At 32.9% G+C, this 16,469-nt stretch overlaps 1 protein-coding gene across 6 annotated transcripts in view; it reads right to left on the reverse strand.

Moving 5' to 3' along the window:
- TMEM135 (transmembrane protein 135) overlaps positions 1-16,469 on the reverse strand; it is a 307,887-nt gene that overhangs the window by 246,900 nt on the left and 44,518 nt on the right. For all 6 annotated transcript variants that reach the window (XM_019643514.1, XM_019643511.1, XM_019643512.1 and 3 more), the window contains one exon: positions 7,408-7,441. In XM_019643514.1, coding sequence (XP_019499059.1) covers positions 7,408-7,441 — 34 coding nt within the window. The remainder of the gene's footprint in view (positions 1-7,407; positions 7,442-16,469) is intronic.

A 16,469-nucleotide genomic window follows, 5' to 3' on the forward strand; every position in this document is an offset into this window, starting at 1 on the left:
TGCTATAAGACAAAAAAAAAAATAGCACCTCTAAATCTATATATTGTTAGCAAGGACTAAATTTCCTTCTCAAAAAAACAAAACAAAACAAAAAATACAGTATATTTTATTTTTTGCTAGAAAGTTAAATAATGTAATTGTTTAACTGTGGTCATTCTGTCATTATTTTAATGAAAAAAGGATTAACTATCAACAACTGTTAAGTAAAATATTTGGCAAAAGCAAAATAAAGTTAAGTAAAAATTACTGATGCTACTATATATGTAAAAACATACATTTATATATATATAGGCACAATAGTCCAGACTTATAAACACAGAGCCACAAAAATTAAGTTTCAAGAGCCAACTGATAAAGATGTGAATTATAATTATTTTTCAAAGTGATCAATAAAGATTTATATTGATACTGTGAAGTAAAACACTATATTTGCATAGCACTTTAAATTTAACAAATCACTTTTATATAAATGTTCTAATCTAAAAGATAATTTCTGACTATACAAAAATAAAATGATTAACAAATAAATAAAATGGTCACCTTTCATCTGGAACAGGGGTTTCAACCTCTTTTGTATCATGACCCCTAAGATGATTGACTTAACACTCCCAAGGGTATTCCCAAGATTATGGGTAATTAATATCATGCTGCCTATAATTCACCCCTTTGTCTCCCACTCAAGAAATATCAGGATACAATCCAGAGACAGAATGGTATGTTATGAATGAGATAACTATATTTTCACCAGTACAAGTAAAAATGCACTCAATACAATACTGTTTAATCATACTATTTTTGAAAACAACTGATACAGAGAAAGGGTGAGGGGAGGGCCCTGAGTGAGAAGATATATGTTCCATGTACTGACTGCAAAATTTCCTTCGGTAAAAGAATAAAACAAACTAGTATACATTTTAGAGGCAAACCAAATTTATTCACACTTAAATAAACTATCAGTCAAGTTTAATTTTACATGACATTTAAATATTCTGGAGCTCTTATAATCTGCTACAATAGCCTGAGAATTGCCCCAAGGCTTCCTATACTGCTGCCCATCTCCCCTACAATTATTTCTTCCTGAACCAGCTAGAGTAACTGAAAAGGCAAAGCACAGCATATCAACCTGTTGTTTAAAAGTCTCCAGTGGTTTTCTACTAAACATAAAAGAAAATCTAAACTCCTTACCACAAGTGACAGTGTTCCCAATATGAACCATCCTTTGCCTACCTTTTCAACCTCAATTCATACCATTCTGTCCAGCCATAACAATCTTCTTGGCTACAATCAAATGCATCAAAATTACTCCCATCTACGGCCCTATTTACTTACTGTTCACTCTCCCTGAACACTCTTTCACAAGATCTTCCCAAAATCTGTCTCATTAGAATACAAAGATGATTAAAATAAAATCTCAACTCTGGAAGAGCTTGCCACTGTAATGACAGGAAAGAGAAGCAGAAGTGGAAGGGCACAGAAGAAAGGGAGGAAAGAAGGGAAGAAGGGAGGAAAGAAGGGAGGAACACTTCTACGACAGAATCACAAACTAAGTGCCATAGGAGAACACAGAATATAAGCTATTCTAGAGGAAAGATTTCTAAATACAGAATTGTCACTGTCTTAGGTACATGACCAAGAAATAACAAAGACACATACCACGTTTTAAAAGGGGATTATTCAAATCGACCCCCTATATCACATAGGAACCACATGAGTGTGTATGATGCAAAAGATGTCACTGGCAAAATTTAGTTTGCGATTTAATTCATGAAGAATACCCCAGAGGTNTGCAAACAGAGACAATTATACTTCTCCTTTCCAAAACAGACATCTTTTTTTTTTAATCTTGCCTAATTACTCTAACTAGGACTATCAATACTATGTTGAACAGGAGTGATGAGAGTGGGCAGCCTTGTCTTCTTCCTGATCTTCTGAGTATGATGTTAGCTGTGTGTTTCTCATACACACCCTTTATTATGGTAAGGTACACTCCTTTGACACCTAATTTGTTGAGAGTTTTTATCATGAAAGGATGTTGAACTGTGTTAAATAATTTTTCTGTATCTATTGAGATGATCATATGATTTATTACCTTTCATTCCATTAATGTGGTGTATCATATTTAATTATTTGCATATGTTGAACCATCCTTGCATCCCAGGAATAAATCCCACTTGACCATAGTGTATAATATTTTACTGTGCTGTTGGATTTGGTTTGCTAGTATTTTGTTGAGAAGTTATGCATATCTATTTATCAGGGATAGTGAGTGGCCTGTGAGTTTCTTTTCTTGTAGTGTCCTTATCTGGCTTTGGTACCAAGGTAATGCTGACCTTGTAAAATAAGTTTGGGAGTGTTCTCTCCTCTTCAATATTTTGAAACAGTTTGAGAAGGATTGGCATAAATTCTTCTTTAAATTCACCAATCCATGACACCGTCTGTTCCTAGGCTTCTTTTTGTTGTGAGGTTTTCGATTATTGATTCAATTTCTTTACTCGTTATTGCAGTCTTCAGATTTTCTATTCATGATTCAGTCTTAGTAAGTTGTATGTTTCTAGGAATTTATGCATTTATTCTAGGTTATCCAATTCATTACTGGTATTATTTAAGTCATCTGTATTTTTTCTTAGTCTAGCTAAAAGTTTGTCAATTTTGTTCATCTTTTCAAAAACCAGCTCATCCTTTCATTGATCTTTTCCATTGTTTTTCTGTCTCCATTTCACTTATATGCACTCTATCTTTGTTATTTCCTTCATTTTGATAAGTTTGGCCTTAATTTGTTCTTTTTCTAGTTTCCTGAGTTGTAAAGTCAGATTGTTGAGATCTTTCTTTTTTTCTTTATATAGTTGTTTATCGCTATAAACTTCCCTCTTAGAATTCCTTTTACTGCATCTCATATGTTTTTGCCTGTTATATTTCTATTTTTGTTTGTCTTAAGATATTTTTTTAATTCCCATTTTGATTTGTTCTTTAACCCATTGGTTTTTCAGGAGTGTGTTGTTTAATTTCCACATATTTGTGAATTCTCCAGTTTTCCCCGTTATTGATTACTAGTTTCATACCACTGTGGTCAGCATATATACTTCATGTGATTTCAATCTTCTTAAATTTGCTAAGACTTATTTTGTGACTTAACATATAATCTATCTTGAAGAATGTTCCACATGTACTCGAAAAGAATGTGTATTCTGTTACTGCTGAATCGAATGTTCTAAAGATGTCTGTCAAGTCCATTTTGTCTATAATGGTGTGTCCATTTCATCTATAGTCGAACATTTCCTTATTGATTTACTGTCTGGGTTATCTACCCATTGCTAAAGTAGGAAACTGAAGTCCCCTACTATTATTGTATCATTGCTGATTCCCCCCTTCAGTCTCTTATTATTTGCTTAATATACTTATGTGCTCCAATGTTAGGTGTACGTATATTTATATTCTATCTCTTGATGAATTGACCCCTTTATCACTATATAATGACCCTCTTTGTCTCTTGTTGCAGCTTTTGACTAAAGTCTATTTTGTCTAATATAAGTATAGCTACTCCTGCTCTCTTTACCATTACTCCTGCTCTCTGATTACCATTTGCATGGAATATCTTTTTCTATCCATTCACTTTGAGCAAATATGGCTTTAGAGCTAAAGTGAGTATCTTGTAGGCAGCATATAATTAATTGGGTCTTGATTTTTTTAATCTATTCAGCCAATCTATGCCTTTTGATGGGAGAACTTAATACATTTACATTTAATGTAATTACTGATAGGTAAGCACTTACTAATGCCATATTGTTCTCTGACTGTTTTATAGTTCCCTTGTTTCTTTCTTCCTCTATTACTGTCTTCCTTCTGAATTAATGATTTTTGGTACTGTTTTACTTTGATTTCCTTCTTTTTATCTGTCATGTATCAACTTTAGGTTTTTGCTTTGTGGTTACCATGTGGCTTACATAATACACTTTGTATATATAACAGTCTATTTTATACTGATTAACTTAACTCACATTGCATACAAAAACGCTACCCTTTTACTCCCCCTACGTTTTATGGTTTTGGTATCACAATTTACATCTTTTCTATATTGTAAATCCATTAACATTGTAGCTATAGCTATTTTTAATACCTTTGTTCTTTAACTTTTATACTAAAGTTGCTGACACAATATCATATTACAATATTACAATATTCTGAAATTGACTACTCATCTTCACCATTGTGTTGTATATTTTCGTATTTTCACATTACTAATTAGTGTCCTTTCTTTTCAGCTTGAGGAATTCCTTTCTACATTTCTTATAAGACAGGTCTAGTGGTGATGAACTTCCAAAGCTTTGTTTGTTTTGGACAATCTGTATCTCTACTACATTTCTGAAGGACAACTTTGCTAAGTAAAGCATTCTAGGTGGGCTGTTATAAAAAAAAGTCTTTATTTCACCTTGTTTTTCATAGATATTTGCTGGGTACACAATTCTAGGTTGATAATTCTTTTTCTTCAGTACTTTAAAGGTACTGCTTAACTGTCTTCTGGTTTATATTATTCCCAACAAAAAATTTGCTGTCATCATAATCTTTGTTCCTCTGTATAAAATGTTTCTCTCTTCCCTGGCTGCTTTTAAGATTTTCTCTGTCATTGGTTTAATAGACTATGACGTGATCAGCTTCCTCTATGTTTCTTGTGCTTGAGGTTCATTAAGCTTCTTGGATATGAAAGTTTAGAGTTTTAATTCNTTACTTTCAAGGAGTTATGTCTTAACTTCTATTCATCCAGGTCCTTCCAGAAAAATAGAAATAGGAAATGTATGTCGTTTATCCCCATCACTATCGTCATTATCATGGAATTTACTGACAAGCATGAAAGTAAAAAGGCCCATGAACCAAAGATGGCAGAGTGCAAGGATCTAAATAGCCTGAGTTCTTGATGGTATCACTGAATCCTGGAACTGCTACTCTCAAAACTCCCTGTAATTTACTTTAAAAAGTAAATGTACTTACGCTTTGTCACTAGTAGTTGGGTATCCAGCTACTTGCATCCCAATGAATCCATAACCCCAGTGAAGAACTTGCCTCAGAATTTGTTAAAATAAAATCTTTACCTTGGAGTAGAACTCCACATTTATTCATCATTCCTAAATATTCTAGATTCTACACTTCTGGAGAATTATGAAATACAGTAGTTTCCTAAATATTTATATTTTATTAATTCAGGGCTCATTTTGTACAAAAATAAAGAATGTAAATAGTTTTTTTATTATTGGACAAAAAGAGTAAGGAACATGTATCAACAAAAATAAACTCTGCTGATAATACAAACCTTGCTGTTCCTTTCAACTATACCATAGCACTAATAAGTTTTTTTAAGGAAAGCAGAGCTTATAAACTACAAAATCAAAGAGTAAAAAGATGCAAACTCCCATGATATCTGCAATTAAGCTATAACCCTAAGAAAAATAAACTCAAAGCTGTTTAATTTCCAAAGAGAGAACAGCATGGACATTTGGAAGAAATAATTCATTGCAGTTTCTTAGAACCAACTTGAGGCTTCTATGCCACACAGTATTCCAGCATATAAATATACAGTTTACTTATCTATTCAACTGCTGATTGATACTTGAGGTGCATTGAATTTTTGTAATTATGAACATGCTCCTCTAAACATTCTTGTTGGTTTCTCAGTACAGGTCCACTCAGGTAAAATTTCCTCTAGTAATACTTAGAGAATGGGCTGATGAGTTGTAGCACGTGTATATGTTCAACTTTATTAAAAAGTACCAAATCATTTCCCAAAGTGGATGTACTAATTTGCACTCCTACCAGCAACAGATAACAGTTCTCATTATTTCCTAGTAATATTTTTCTCAGGTTTAACAAAAGAAAGTTCATCAAGTATTCTGAAAGTATCTAAAGATATCTGAAAGCTTATTCATTTATTCAATAAATACTTATTTACTACTTACTTAATGGTACCATACGTGGTATGGTGATAACTCAGTAATCAAAAGCATTTCCTTAGCCTTCTCTTGGTAGCAAGAAATTCACATACTTGTCCTGCTAAAGACTCTCAAGACAAGTAAAAGAAACCTACAAGAATTAAAAATGGTATTCAGAAAGTTGAAACAGCTCGAACAAAGATCTAGAGTCAAAGGAGCAGAAAGTTTAAAGGAAGTATCTGTACGTGCATATGCACACACATGCAATCATACATGCTAACATGCATGCCCACATGTGAATAATTAAAACCAGGAAAAAAGGTGTCATCAAAGTGTAGAGGGGCTCAGAATTGTTTCCTAGCTTTAATATTCTTTGGTTTTTTTCAGTGTAATTTTATTTTTATATTTCAGTTCACTACTTAATGGCTAGCTTTCATTTGATAATTAACTGTTATTGCTTAGCAAAGATATGAATTAGAGATAGTCAATCTCCTAAATGTTCTTGTAGTCTTCATTTACATATCATAGAAAGCATTTTATTTCTCTATTACCACCTTTACCTGTTACTTCTTCTAAAGGCTCATTTTCAGTTGGAGTGATTAAATTTGTGTCATCCTGGGATACTATTATAATTGCCTTGAGTTATTCAAAGGAAAACTATGTCAATGAAAAAATTAAATGACATTATAATTAAATAGATTTCTTCTTTTAAAAGTCATGAAGTGGATTTTTAATACAAAAATTTACATTTAGTATCCATTTAAGATGATGGGTTTTGTTTCAGGAATAATATTAATAGGAAATTATAAAAGGTTAGAAGCCAAGAGTTGTACTATCCAACTATATCTACAGTAATTTCTCTATGTAACAAATNTACATGTGTTTTTAAAGTATGAATTTAGCAATGAAAATTATATCACCTTGATTATATATTTACCGTAAAGAATATCAGACAAGTTAACATTAATTTCACTTCTGTAAATGTAGACATTTAGAAGGCTAGCTAATTATTTTATTAAATATACTAAATGTTTGGAGATAAAACCAATTCTCTTCCAATGTCCCTGAAGAATGTACCTCATAAAAACTCATCCTTACAGCCTTTTTCCCCATAAGAAATGGCAACAGAAACATAATATGAAATGAAATGAAAGATGTATAGAGATATACAGACATAGATATAGATCCTATCAAAGGTGAAAATCTAAACTTAAAAAAAAAAAGTCATGAAGGGCACAGGGCAGTGAACCACTTTCCTCCTGGAATAAGTAAAATTCAGTCGTGTGTGAAAGGAATAAACCAGATGGAATCAAGGCTCTTTTAAATGTTAAAGTCTATCCTTTAAAACAGAGACAGAGAATATTCTCAAATTTAAGTAGCTTTTGTTCTTTGTTGTTGTTGTTTTTTAAGGGAACTTGATTTAAAAAAAAAAAAAGATTAAAAAGCACACAGAAAATCCTCAAAAGCAAAAAAATAAAAAATTACTTACCAAGTTGGCCATATAAATTGTGAGCAGCCCTCTCCTGCAAATAATTTTAAAAAGAGAAAGAGATTAAGCATCAATTTTACTTAATAGTCACTTTATCATTTTTGAGAAATCTATCAAAATATCAGAGGAGTTGAGAAAAAGGGGTAGATTATGCTAAATTAAGTTTTCAGTACCCTAATAAATCAAAATAGATTCTATAAGTCANTGTTAATGAAATTAACTTGATCTTTTTAGATATCATAAATGTCAAGATCTGTTTTCATTCAGTACACAGGAAATATGTATGCATTATATATGGAGACAATGGACCTCATCAGTGGTTTTAAAGCTATGAAGAATGTAACTTCTGCTTATAGATGTGGGTTGGTAAATTATCCAGGAATTTAAACAATAAGCAGATGGTTTCTTTTCAAAATGACAGCAATCATCTGGCTCTAAAGAAAAGTATTTTTGTAAATAGATGTTCTGTCATGTTCTATCCAATGTGACAGGATAAAATAACATACTGTCTTATGTTCTACTTTTCCTCTTTAAACATTATAAAACTTAAGAAAAGCATTGGAGTTTTTTCCCCCACAATGTTACCTTCTTGCACTAAGGCTCAAAACAAACTAAGAAAGGATAACAACAAACAAACAAAAACACAAATGTTGAGCTTTAGAGTTAGGCTTCACTTCAGTTTCAAAACAAAATAATACAGTTGAGTCACTTTTCCTTTCAGCTGAGTTTTCTCAACCATTAAACAGTGATAATATCAAACATTATAATAATTGAGACTGTTTAACTACAAATTCAAAAGTGGGGAATAAAGAATTAGATCTAATCTGACCTTTCATTTAACTAGCATATAAAGTATTTTTTTAAGTAGGCAACGTTAGCATATGTAATAAATAATTGTTAGATGACTATACAATATCCCTCTCCCCTTCCTTCACTTCCTTTCTCTATTCTAACAAAATGATGATTTTGTTTAAGTAATCCACCTTCTTTTACAAGGCTATGGCTTAACTAAATTAATAATTATTAATCCCATTCCACTTGTCAGTGACTTTTTTAAATATAGGGATTATGATACCTGAGATAAAGGAGGCCATTTCATAACAATAAAAGGGTCAATTCATCAAAAGGAGATACACAAATGTTTATGAATCTAAAAACAGAGATTCAAAACACATGAATTAAAAATTGATGCAACTATATGGACAAATAAGACAAATCTACAACTATAGTCAGAGATTTTAATACCACTCTACAATAACTGATGGATACTTTGGTTTCTCTTCAGATCGCATAAATCTTTCGCCTTTTACAATAACTGATGGAAAAGTACAGAGAAGATCAATAAAGAGCCTAGAAGAACACTACCAATCAACTTGATCTAATCAATCTCTATAGAGCACTACACTAAACAAAAGCAGAATAAACATTCTTTTCAGATCCATACAAAACATTTCTTGAGAGACTATAATCTAGAAAAAAAGAAAGAAGGCATAAATTGCCATTATTAGGAATGAGATAATATCACTAAAAAGTCTTCAGAAATTAAAAGGATAATCAGGAAATATATGAATAATTTTATGCCAATTAATTTGACAATTTAAATGAAATGGACAAATTGGAAGACATAAACTACCAAGGTTTACACAAAAAGAAATATATCAGGTGTGAGCACACAATGTATACAGATGTTGTATTTTAAAGTTGTATACCTGAAATGTATATATAAAGTTATTAACCAACATTACCCCAGTAAACTGAATTTGTTAAAAATGGAAGGATGTATGGTTAGAAGGAAGGAGGGAAGGAAGGGAGGAAAAAAGGGAGGGAGGGAGAGAGGGAGGGAGGCCTAAATAACCCTATGTCTATTAAAAAAAAAATTTGAAATAGTAGTTAAGCATCTTCCCACAAAGAAAATTCCCAGTCCAGGTGGCTTCACTGGTAAATTCTTACATTTAAGGAAGAAATAATTCCATTCTACATAAACTCTTCCAGAAACTTGAAAAGAAAAGAATTTTACTTATTCTAAGAGGGCAGTGTTACCCTGACAGCAAAACTAAACAAAAACATTATAAGAAAATTATAGACCAATAACCCGCATGAACATAGATATAAATATGCTTAAAATTTGAACAGACTGAATCCAACAACTTATAAAAAGAACAATACATCAAGCAGGGCTTATTCCAGGATGCAAGATTAATTTAACATTCAAACATCAAACAATGTAATTCGCCCTAATATACTAAATAAGAAAACCACATAATCATCTCTATAGGTATGAAAAAAACATTTGACAGAATCTAACATCTATTCCTGATTATAAAAACTAGGAATACAAGGGAGCTTTCTCAATGAAAAAAGGACATCTACAAAAAAATCTATAGCTAACATATTTAAAGGTTAAAAAAAAAATTGAATATATTTCCCCTAAGATCAAGAACAAGGAAAGATGTCAGCTCAATTTATATTCAATATTATAGTGGAAGTACTATCAAGTGTAATAATGCAAGGAAAAGAAAGAAAGGCACTCAGATTAGAAAGGAAGAAATAAAATGGTCTCTTTTTTTTCAGATGACATTCTAATAATAGCTATAAAAAAANTCCATGAATTATGAGATTTTCTACTCTCAACGATGGGAACAGCAACTATTACTAGTCTTGTATGAGCTCAGAGGATTTTTCCCTCTGATGTATTTGGCTTGTTCTTTCCCCAGCCTCAGGTAGTTTCCTCACATGCATGCACTGATCATAACTCAGCTAAGTACTCGTTGGGATCCTCTGCACATCTCTGGATCTCTCTACCTCTCTCCTCTCCTACTTGCTAACTCCAGCCACCTATGTTATTGAACTCCTAGCTATGTCTCATCCACATGAGATACAGCCAGGCTCTGCCTCAATTCTACAACTCTGCTCCATGGACTAGAAATGCTCTTCAGGTAGTAAGCCAAAGCAATCAAAGCAAACAAATGAAATCACTAGTTTCCAATCTTTCAAGGATCACTATCCTTCACTGTTTAACATACAAAGTCTTAAAAACTGTTGTTTCATTTATTAATACAAATGAAGTGTATTAATTCATTTAATACATTAATTCATTTAATAATCATTTAGTTGAAATAAATGCTTGTATTGTTACAGGCAGAAGGGTAAATCTGTTCCCCGTTACTCCAATGTGGCCTGAATCCAGAAGTCATCTTTTATTTTAAACATAATAAGCACACTTGTTTCATAACATCGTCAGATAATTCCAATACATGTAGTCTCTGGAAGTCTGTTTCTGTTGTTTGTTGTTTTTTCCAGGTCTTGATTGATGACTTGTTTCCTTGTGTGCTTAATTATTTCTACTACCATATAAAAATTGCATGTGAAGAAGGACTTCTGCTTTTGAGAATATCAGGTATACATATTTTCCCTATTCCTCCCACTGAGTACAACTAAAAGTCCTAGACATTATATATAAAACAAATATTAAAAGACTTAAAGGTAGAAAGAAGGCAAACCATCCAGGAAATCTTGAACTATAAAGAATGACATGGTGGTGAGTACCTTTTTCTTTTTTGCCTTATATATCCTAGTGTTGGAGCTGAATGAGCCTGTAAACCGGAAATGCTAACAAGCACAGACAAAAACCTGCTCTGTCTTGATAAGTATCAGGAAAAAGGCAGCCTATTAAAACAGAAACTTCTAGACAATAACTACTATACTCCAGCCAAACATTACAGGAGGAAAAAAAACAAAACTGTGATGCAGTGCCCACCAGCAATGACCAAGTGGAGAGCCTAGGCATCTACTTTCACAAGGCTGTTAACAAGACACCCTAACACCCCAAGTTCAAATCCCCAATAGGAAGGATTCAGAGACGACCAAGTAGAGAGCTGAGACTTTCATCCCCACCAGCTGATAACTAGACTCTGCTCTCTTATCCCCCAACCAGGGGTCAGTAGAGACCATTCCCACACAGCAGTAAAGGAAAGCCACAACCCCTTCAGATGTCAATGAAAGCCAAATGATTATTATATGGGTTGGTTTTGTACTTTGCATTTTCCTTTCTTATATACTGCTTTCCTTTGTCTCTCTTATTTATATTCCTTTGTAAAATTCTGCTTCTTCATATTTGCTTGTTTCATATTTACAAGTATTTTTTAATGATTTTCCTTCACATTTCTCTTTCAATTTTTAATATGTATTTTATATTATCTTTACAAGGCAAATAGAAAACGAAGGTACATAAAAACTAGTTATGATAATAATCCACACCCAAAGAGAAATTACACCCTTTTTTTCCCTTTGGTCTTACTGATCCTATAGTAGTCCTTCAAGCAATTTACATCAGAGTCCATATTAATTTCAAAGTTTAACATCCAACCCTAAAATTCCTAGGATGAATAATCAAATTATTCAAATACGAAATGGCTCAAAGAAGCAAAAGAAAAAATTTGCTCCTAAAGTAACAATAAATCTGCCTCCAAATGAACTACTAGAAAAATGATATTTTCTCACATTCCAAGCCATTCTGTTGTTTTATCGGAAAGTACGTGATCTAGTCTTTATGCATGCACAGCCAGAGAAACTCATAAGACAGTCACATACAAAGATGTTTATCCCCACATTGTTTGTGATGCTGAGGAGTTGGAAATGATCTGGACATCCATCACTGGATAATGAACAAGTAAAATGCAGTGGATGAAATATTCTATAATTAGTGGTGACAGGTGCACAATTTTGTGAATATTCTAAAAACCACTGGACTGTAAACTTTAAGGGATACATTTTATTGTTTGTGATTTATATTTCAATAAAGCTATTATAAAGCTTATGTAGGGGATGGATACTCTGGCACACTATGCAGCAATCAGAAGCAATGCATTGGAAGTATCTGAAGCAACACACGGAGGCCTTGGAAAAATGGTGTCAAGTTCAAAGTAAATACAAACGTATGGATATTATCTTTAAAATACAGTATTAAATTATCCAGTCAAATAAAATAAGAGAGAGTCCCTAATAATTCCCCTTTTCAAGCTCAGAAGCTTGGCTATAGTTTCCAGGAAAATCCTCCTCTATGTCCGCTTTGTTATCAAGGGAATCATGGCAACTTTAAGGAACCTAGTCTCCTTGGATAGCAATTATCTCACCTTCTACAAAGCAAAGATAAAAGATCAGCATTGCCTAATGTAATAATGGGTACCAGAAACACATTCCTCAATGTGATTGAAACCATCAGAGTAAGAAGAGAGAGAAAATATCCTCCCTAATTCTGGTACTTCTAAGAAAGCTTCCAACAAAGGAATCAACTAGTTCAGGAACTCATCTGTTTACCTTCGTGTAGGAAAATGAGGTCATTTGGTTGGCTGAAAGGACTTGTGTCTTGGGACTAATGCAAGAGAGGGAGAAGAATATAGCAAGTTCACCAACTCAGAATGGTCATTCTCTCTCATCTTTGCCATGTTCAGGAATAATTGCTCCCAACCTATATTCATTCAAAAATTATTTGTTGAGCAGATACATGCTAAGCACCATTTGTAGGTTCAAGGAATATGTCAGCGAACAAGCAAGAGCCCTTGCCCTTAAGCAGCTTATACATGGTAAGGGAAGAAAGACAATTTAACATACAAATGAGAAAATGTCAGTGCTTATAAGTGCCATGAAAAAGATAAGATTACGAGTTAGACAGTGGATAGGTGAGGGGAAGCTACTTTAACTATGGTAGTAAAACAGCTGCTTTAACTCAGGAGGTGATACTGTATTGAAAACTATATAAAGAGAAGACGCTAGCCAAGAAAAATCTAGGGAAATAAATTTCCAGGCACAAAAGCAAGCACTTAAGGCTATAAAAGAGTAGCAGCTTCAAGTGTTCAACAGATGGAAAAAAAGCCAGTGTAAAAAACGAGAAGAAAGAGCAGATGAAGTCAGAGAGGTAGGAGCAATCATACAGAGCCTTGTAAGACACGATGAGGCATTTGAATTTTATCTGGGGTGCAGTGGGAAGGGAAGGTTTTCCTAAATTTTAAGCAGAAGACCTACATGCTAAAATTTCTATTTCCAATGACTAACTGCTATGTGGAAGACAGATTACAGGACGACAATAACATTGGGAGGACATAAACCAGTTATGTTATTAAGATAACACACAAGAGCTGTTAGGGCTCAGACTATGGTTACAACCATGGAGATGGCCAGTCACTGTAAGATCCAGAACATATTTTAGAAGTAGAATAAGATTTCCTAATGGACTGGATTAGAAGTATAAGGAGAAGAGTTAAAACTTCTAAGTTTCTGGCCTAAGCAACTGGATGAACCGTGGATGTCATGTGCTGCACAGGGAAGGTTTAGAGGAGCATTTTGAGAGAGGGTGTTTATAATTGTTTTTGAATTTAATACTTTCACTTTATTTCTTTTGAGTTCATCTGTCAAATTTCTCAAACTAGTTTACAATTTGTTTTGTACTTCTTTTGAATCCTCATGTGCCTAGTACAGCACTGATTTAATAAATGCCTGCTGAATCCAATTAAATCGAAATAGCCTTACAAGAACACGTATGAATCAACATTTTCAAACCTTATGTTTGAAAAATCAAATACAGATGTTTTAATCAAAGGCAGTGCATGTTTAAAACTAAAAAACAAATGTTAGAGACAAACCCACTAGATATGTTTACAAATTTTAAAATGCATGCATTGTTGAATGCTTGGTGGCATAAATGAAATTGCAGAGAAAGATTGTCAAAAAGACTTTCAGAGAAAGACTTTTAAATGTAATAAGTTATAATTAAACTAAACATAAATTAACTACACTTGACATCGAATTTTAAATAACTGTTAGCATCATATGGCGAATTTTGAAAGACTAGAATCCTCAGTCATTGTCACAACCAACANGTATTCACATAAGGTGACAATCCAGAAATAGACGCACACTGTATCTTCAATTGATTTTCTACAAAGGTACAAGGTACTGGGGAAAGAATAGTCTTTTCAACCAGTCGAGCTGAAACAACTGAATTTCTAAACAGAAATAAATGAACTTCGACCCATTCCTCACTCCATATACAAAAACCAACTCAAACTGGAACATAGGCTTAAATGTTGGAACTCAAACCATAAAACTACTGGAAAAAATCACTAGAAAGAAACATTTTATAGCCTTTAGTTAGGCAAAGATATGTTATATGGGGGGGAAAAAAGAACAAAGCATTAAAGAAAAAATTAATATGGCAGATTGTACTATCCAAAGTAGGCCACACTGATATATATCCTATCCCACATGCACTTCTTAAAATGTGACATTGACTCTCCTTCAAATGTCATTTGTTATCTCCCCATGAATCTGGAAACTTTAAAACTGCCTTTGTAACTTAAACATAATGAAGCAAAAGTGATGCTGATTTTAAGGCTAAGTCATAAAAGGCAAAATGGCTTCTGCCCGGCGTGCTCACCTTCTTTGGAGAAGTGCCTTTTGAGCCCTGAGCCACCACATAGCAAGTCCAACTACCTTGAAGTCAGTATGCTCAAGAAACTACACAGAAATAGGAGAGGTGCCCCGGCTATTCCAACATACATCTACTCAAGTACTCCAAACCAGATGCCATGCGTGTGAAAGAGTCTTCAAAAGATTTCAGCCCTCAGTTTCCAAGCTGCACCAGCCAATGGCAAACACACCAGTAATGGTCTATTCTGGGCAAGCCCTTCCAGACTGCAGATTCATGCAAGGTAAACACTACTGCTATTTTTAGACACTAAATTTTGAGTGTTTTCTTACACAGCATCAGACAACTATACATTGATAAAAAGTGTTTCATCAAAATTAAAAGCCATTTTTTCTTTGAAAGATTCAACTAAGAAAATGAAAAAGCAAGCCACAGACTCACAGAAAACATCTGTAAATATATATCTGACAAAGTACTTGCATTCAGAATATGTGAATAACTTACAACTCAAAAGTAAGACATACAATTAAATGAGAAAAAGATTTCAAGACATTCCATGAAAAAGAAAAACAGATATATANAACCAAGAAATAAGTGAAAAGGTAGGAGTACACCCTCCAAAAAATGATTATCATGAGCAATAAAAACTATATGGCATAGCAACAAAAGATGTCACAGAACAATATGTTCCCAATTTTTTTTTTAAATGGGTATACAATGTGTAATGTGAATGTGCATTTATGTTTATGTATTTATGTAGGTACACTAAAGGAAAAGGAAGGGAATAAAAAAGAAACACTAAAATGTTAGTAACTGTTACATGATAAAAATTACAGAAGATTTTTACTTTCTTCTTGATCCTTTTCTGTACTTTCCAAATCAGAAAAACATACCTAAATACAATAAATAACTTTTTAAAAAATAAAACCTCCCAATATTTATAAATTTTGTTGCTGATGTTATAAGCCAATAATTTCAAATTAGCCTACGATGCAATATAATAAAGTTACAGAACTAAGTTATGTCTTAAGACTAAGTTTGGTCTCTCTGAAAATATTTAAATTCTTATCTAGTGTGAATCAACCACCCTGTTACTATAGTAATAGTTATATAATAATAGTGTAAATAAAAGGCTCTAGTTAGATAAAAGGATGATGAAGTTTATTAGATTATCATTAGTATCCAGAATATATCATATACAGTTTCACTTCCCTTTAGACACAGTCAAAATCTATGTGTAAAACTTTGATCTCATTAAATTTCAGAATTATAGACCCTTTATAACTAACTGGCTGACAAAGGATAAAAGACTAATTAATACACTGCATTTTCTGAAAAACTTTACTAATACTGAAATTTATTAATCTGGACAGAAAGTACAAATCTACTTAACAGAGATATGTCGTCCCCCCTCCCCCCTGCCCCAACCCCTCAAAAGTCTTCCATTTAGAAAGAACTAGACATTCAAAGAAACATTCTAAACTGGAAACACTATCAAAACAACATGGTACAGCCACTCTGAAAAACAGTTTAACAATTTTTTAAAAAACCAAACAGCAATTACTATACAACCTGGAAATCTCATTCCTGGGAATTTATCCTAGAGAAATGAAAACTCATGTTCACACAAAAACCTGCA

This window comes from Hipposideros armiger, unplaced genomic scaffold (assembly GCF_001890085.2).
Source record: "Hipposideros armiger isolate ML-2016 unplaced genomic scaffold, ASM189008v1 scaffold_79, whole genome shotgun sequence".
NCBI classification, from domain to species: Eukaryota; Metazoa; Chordata; class Mammalia; order Chiroptera; family Hipposideridae; genus Hipposideros; species Hipposideros armiger.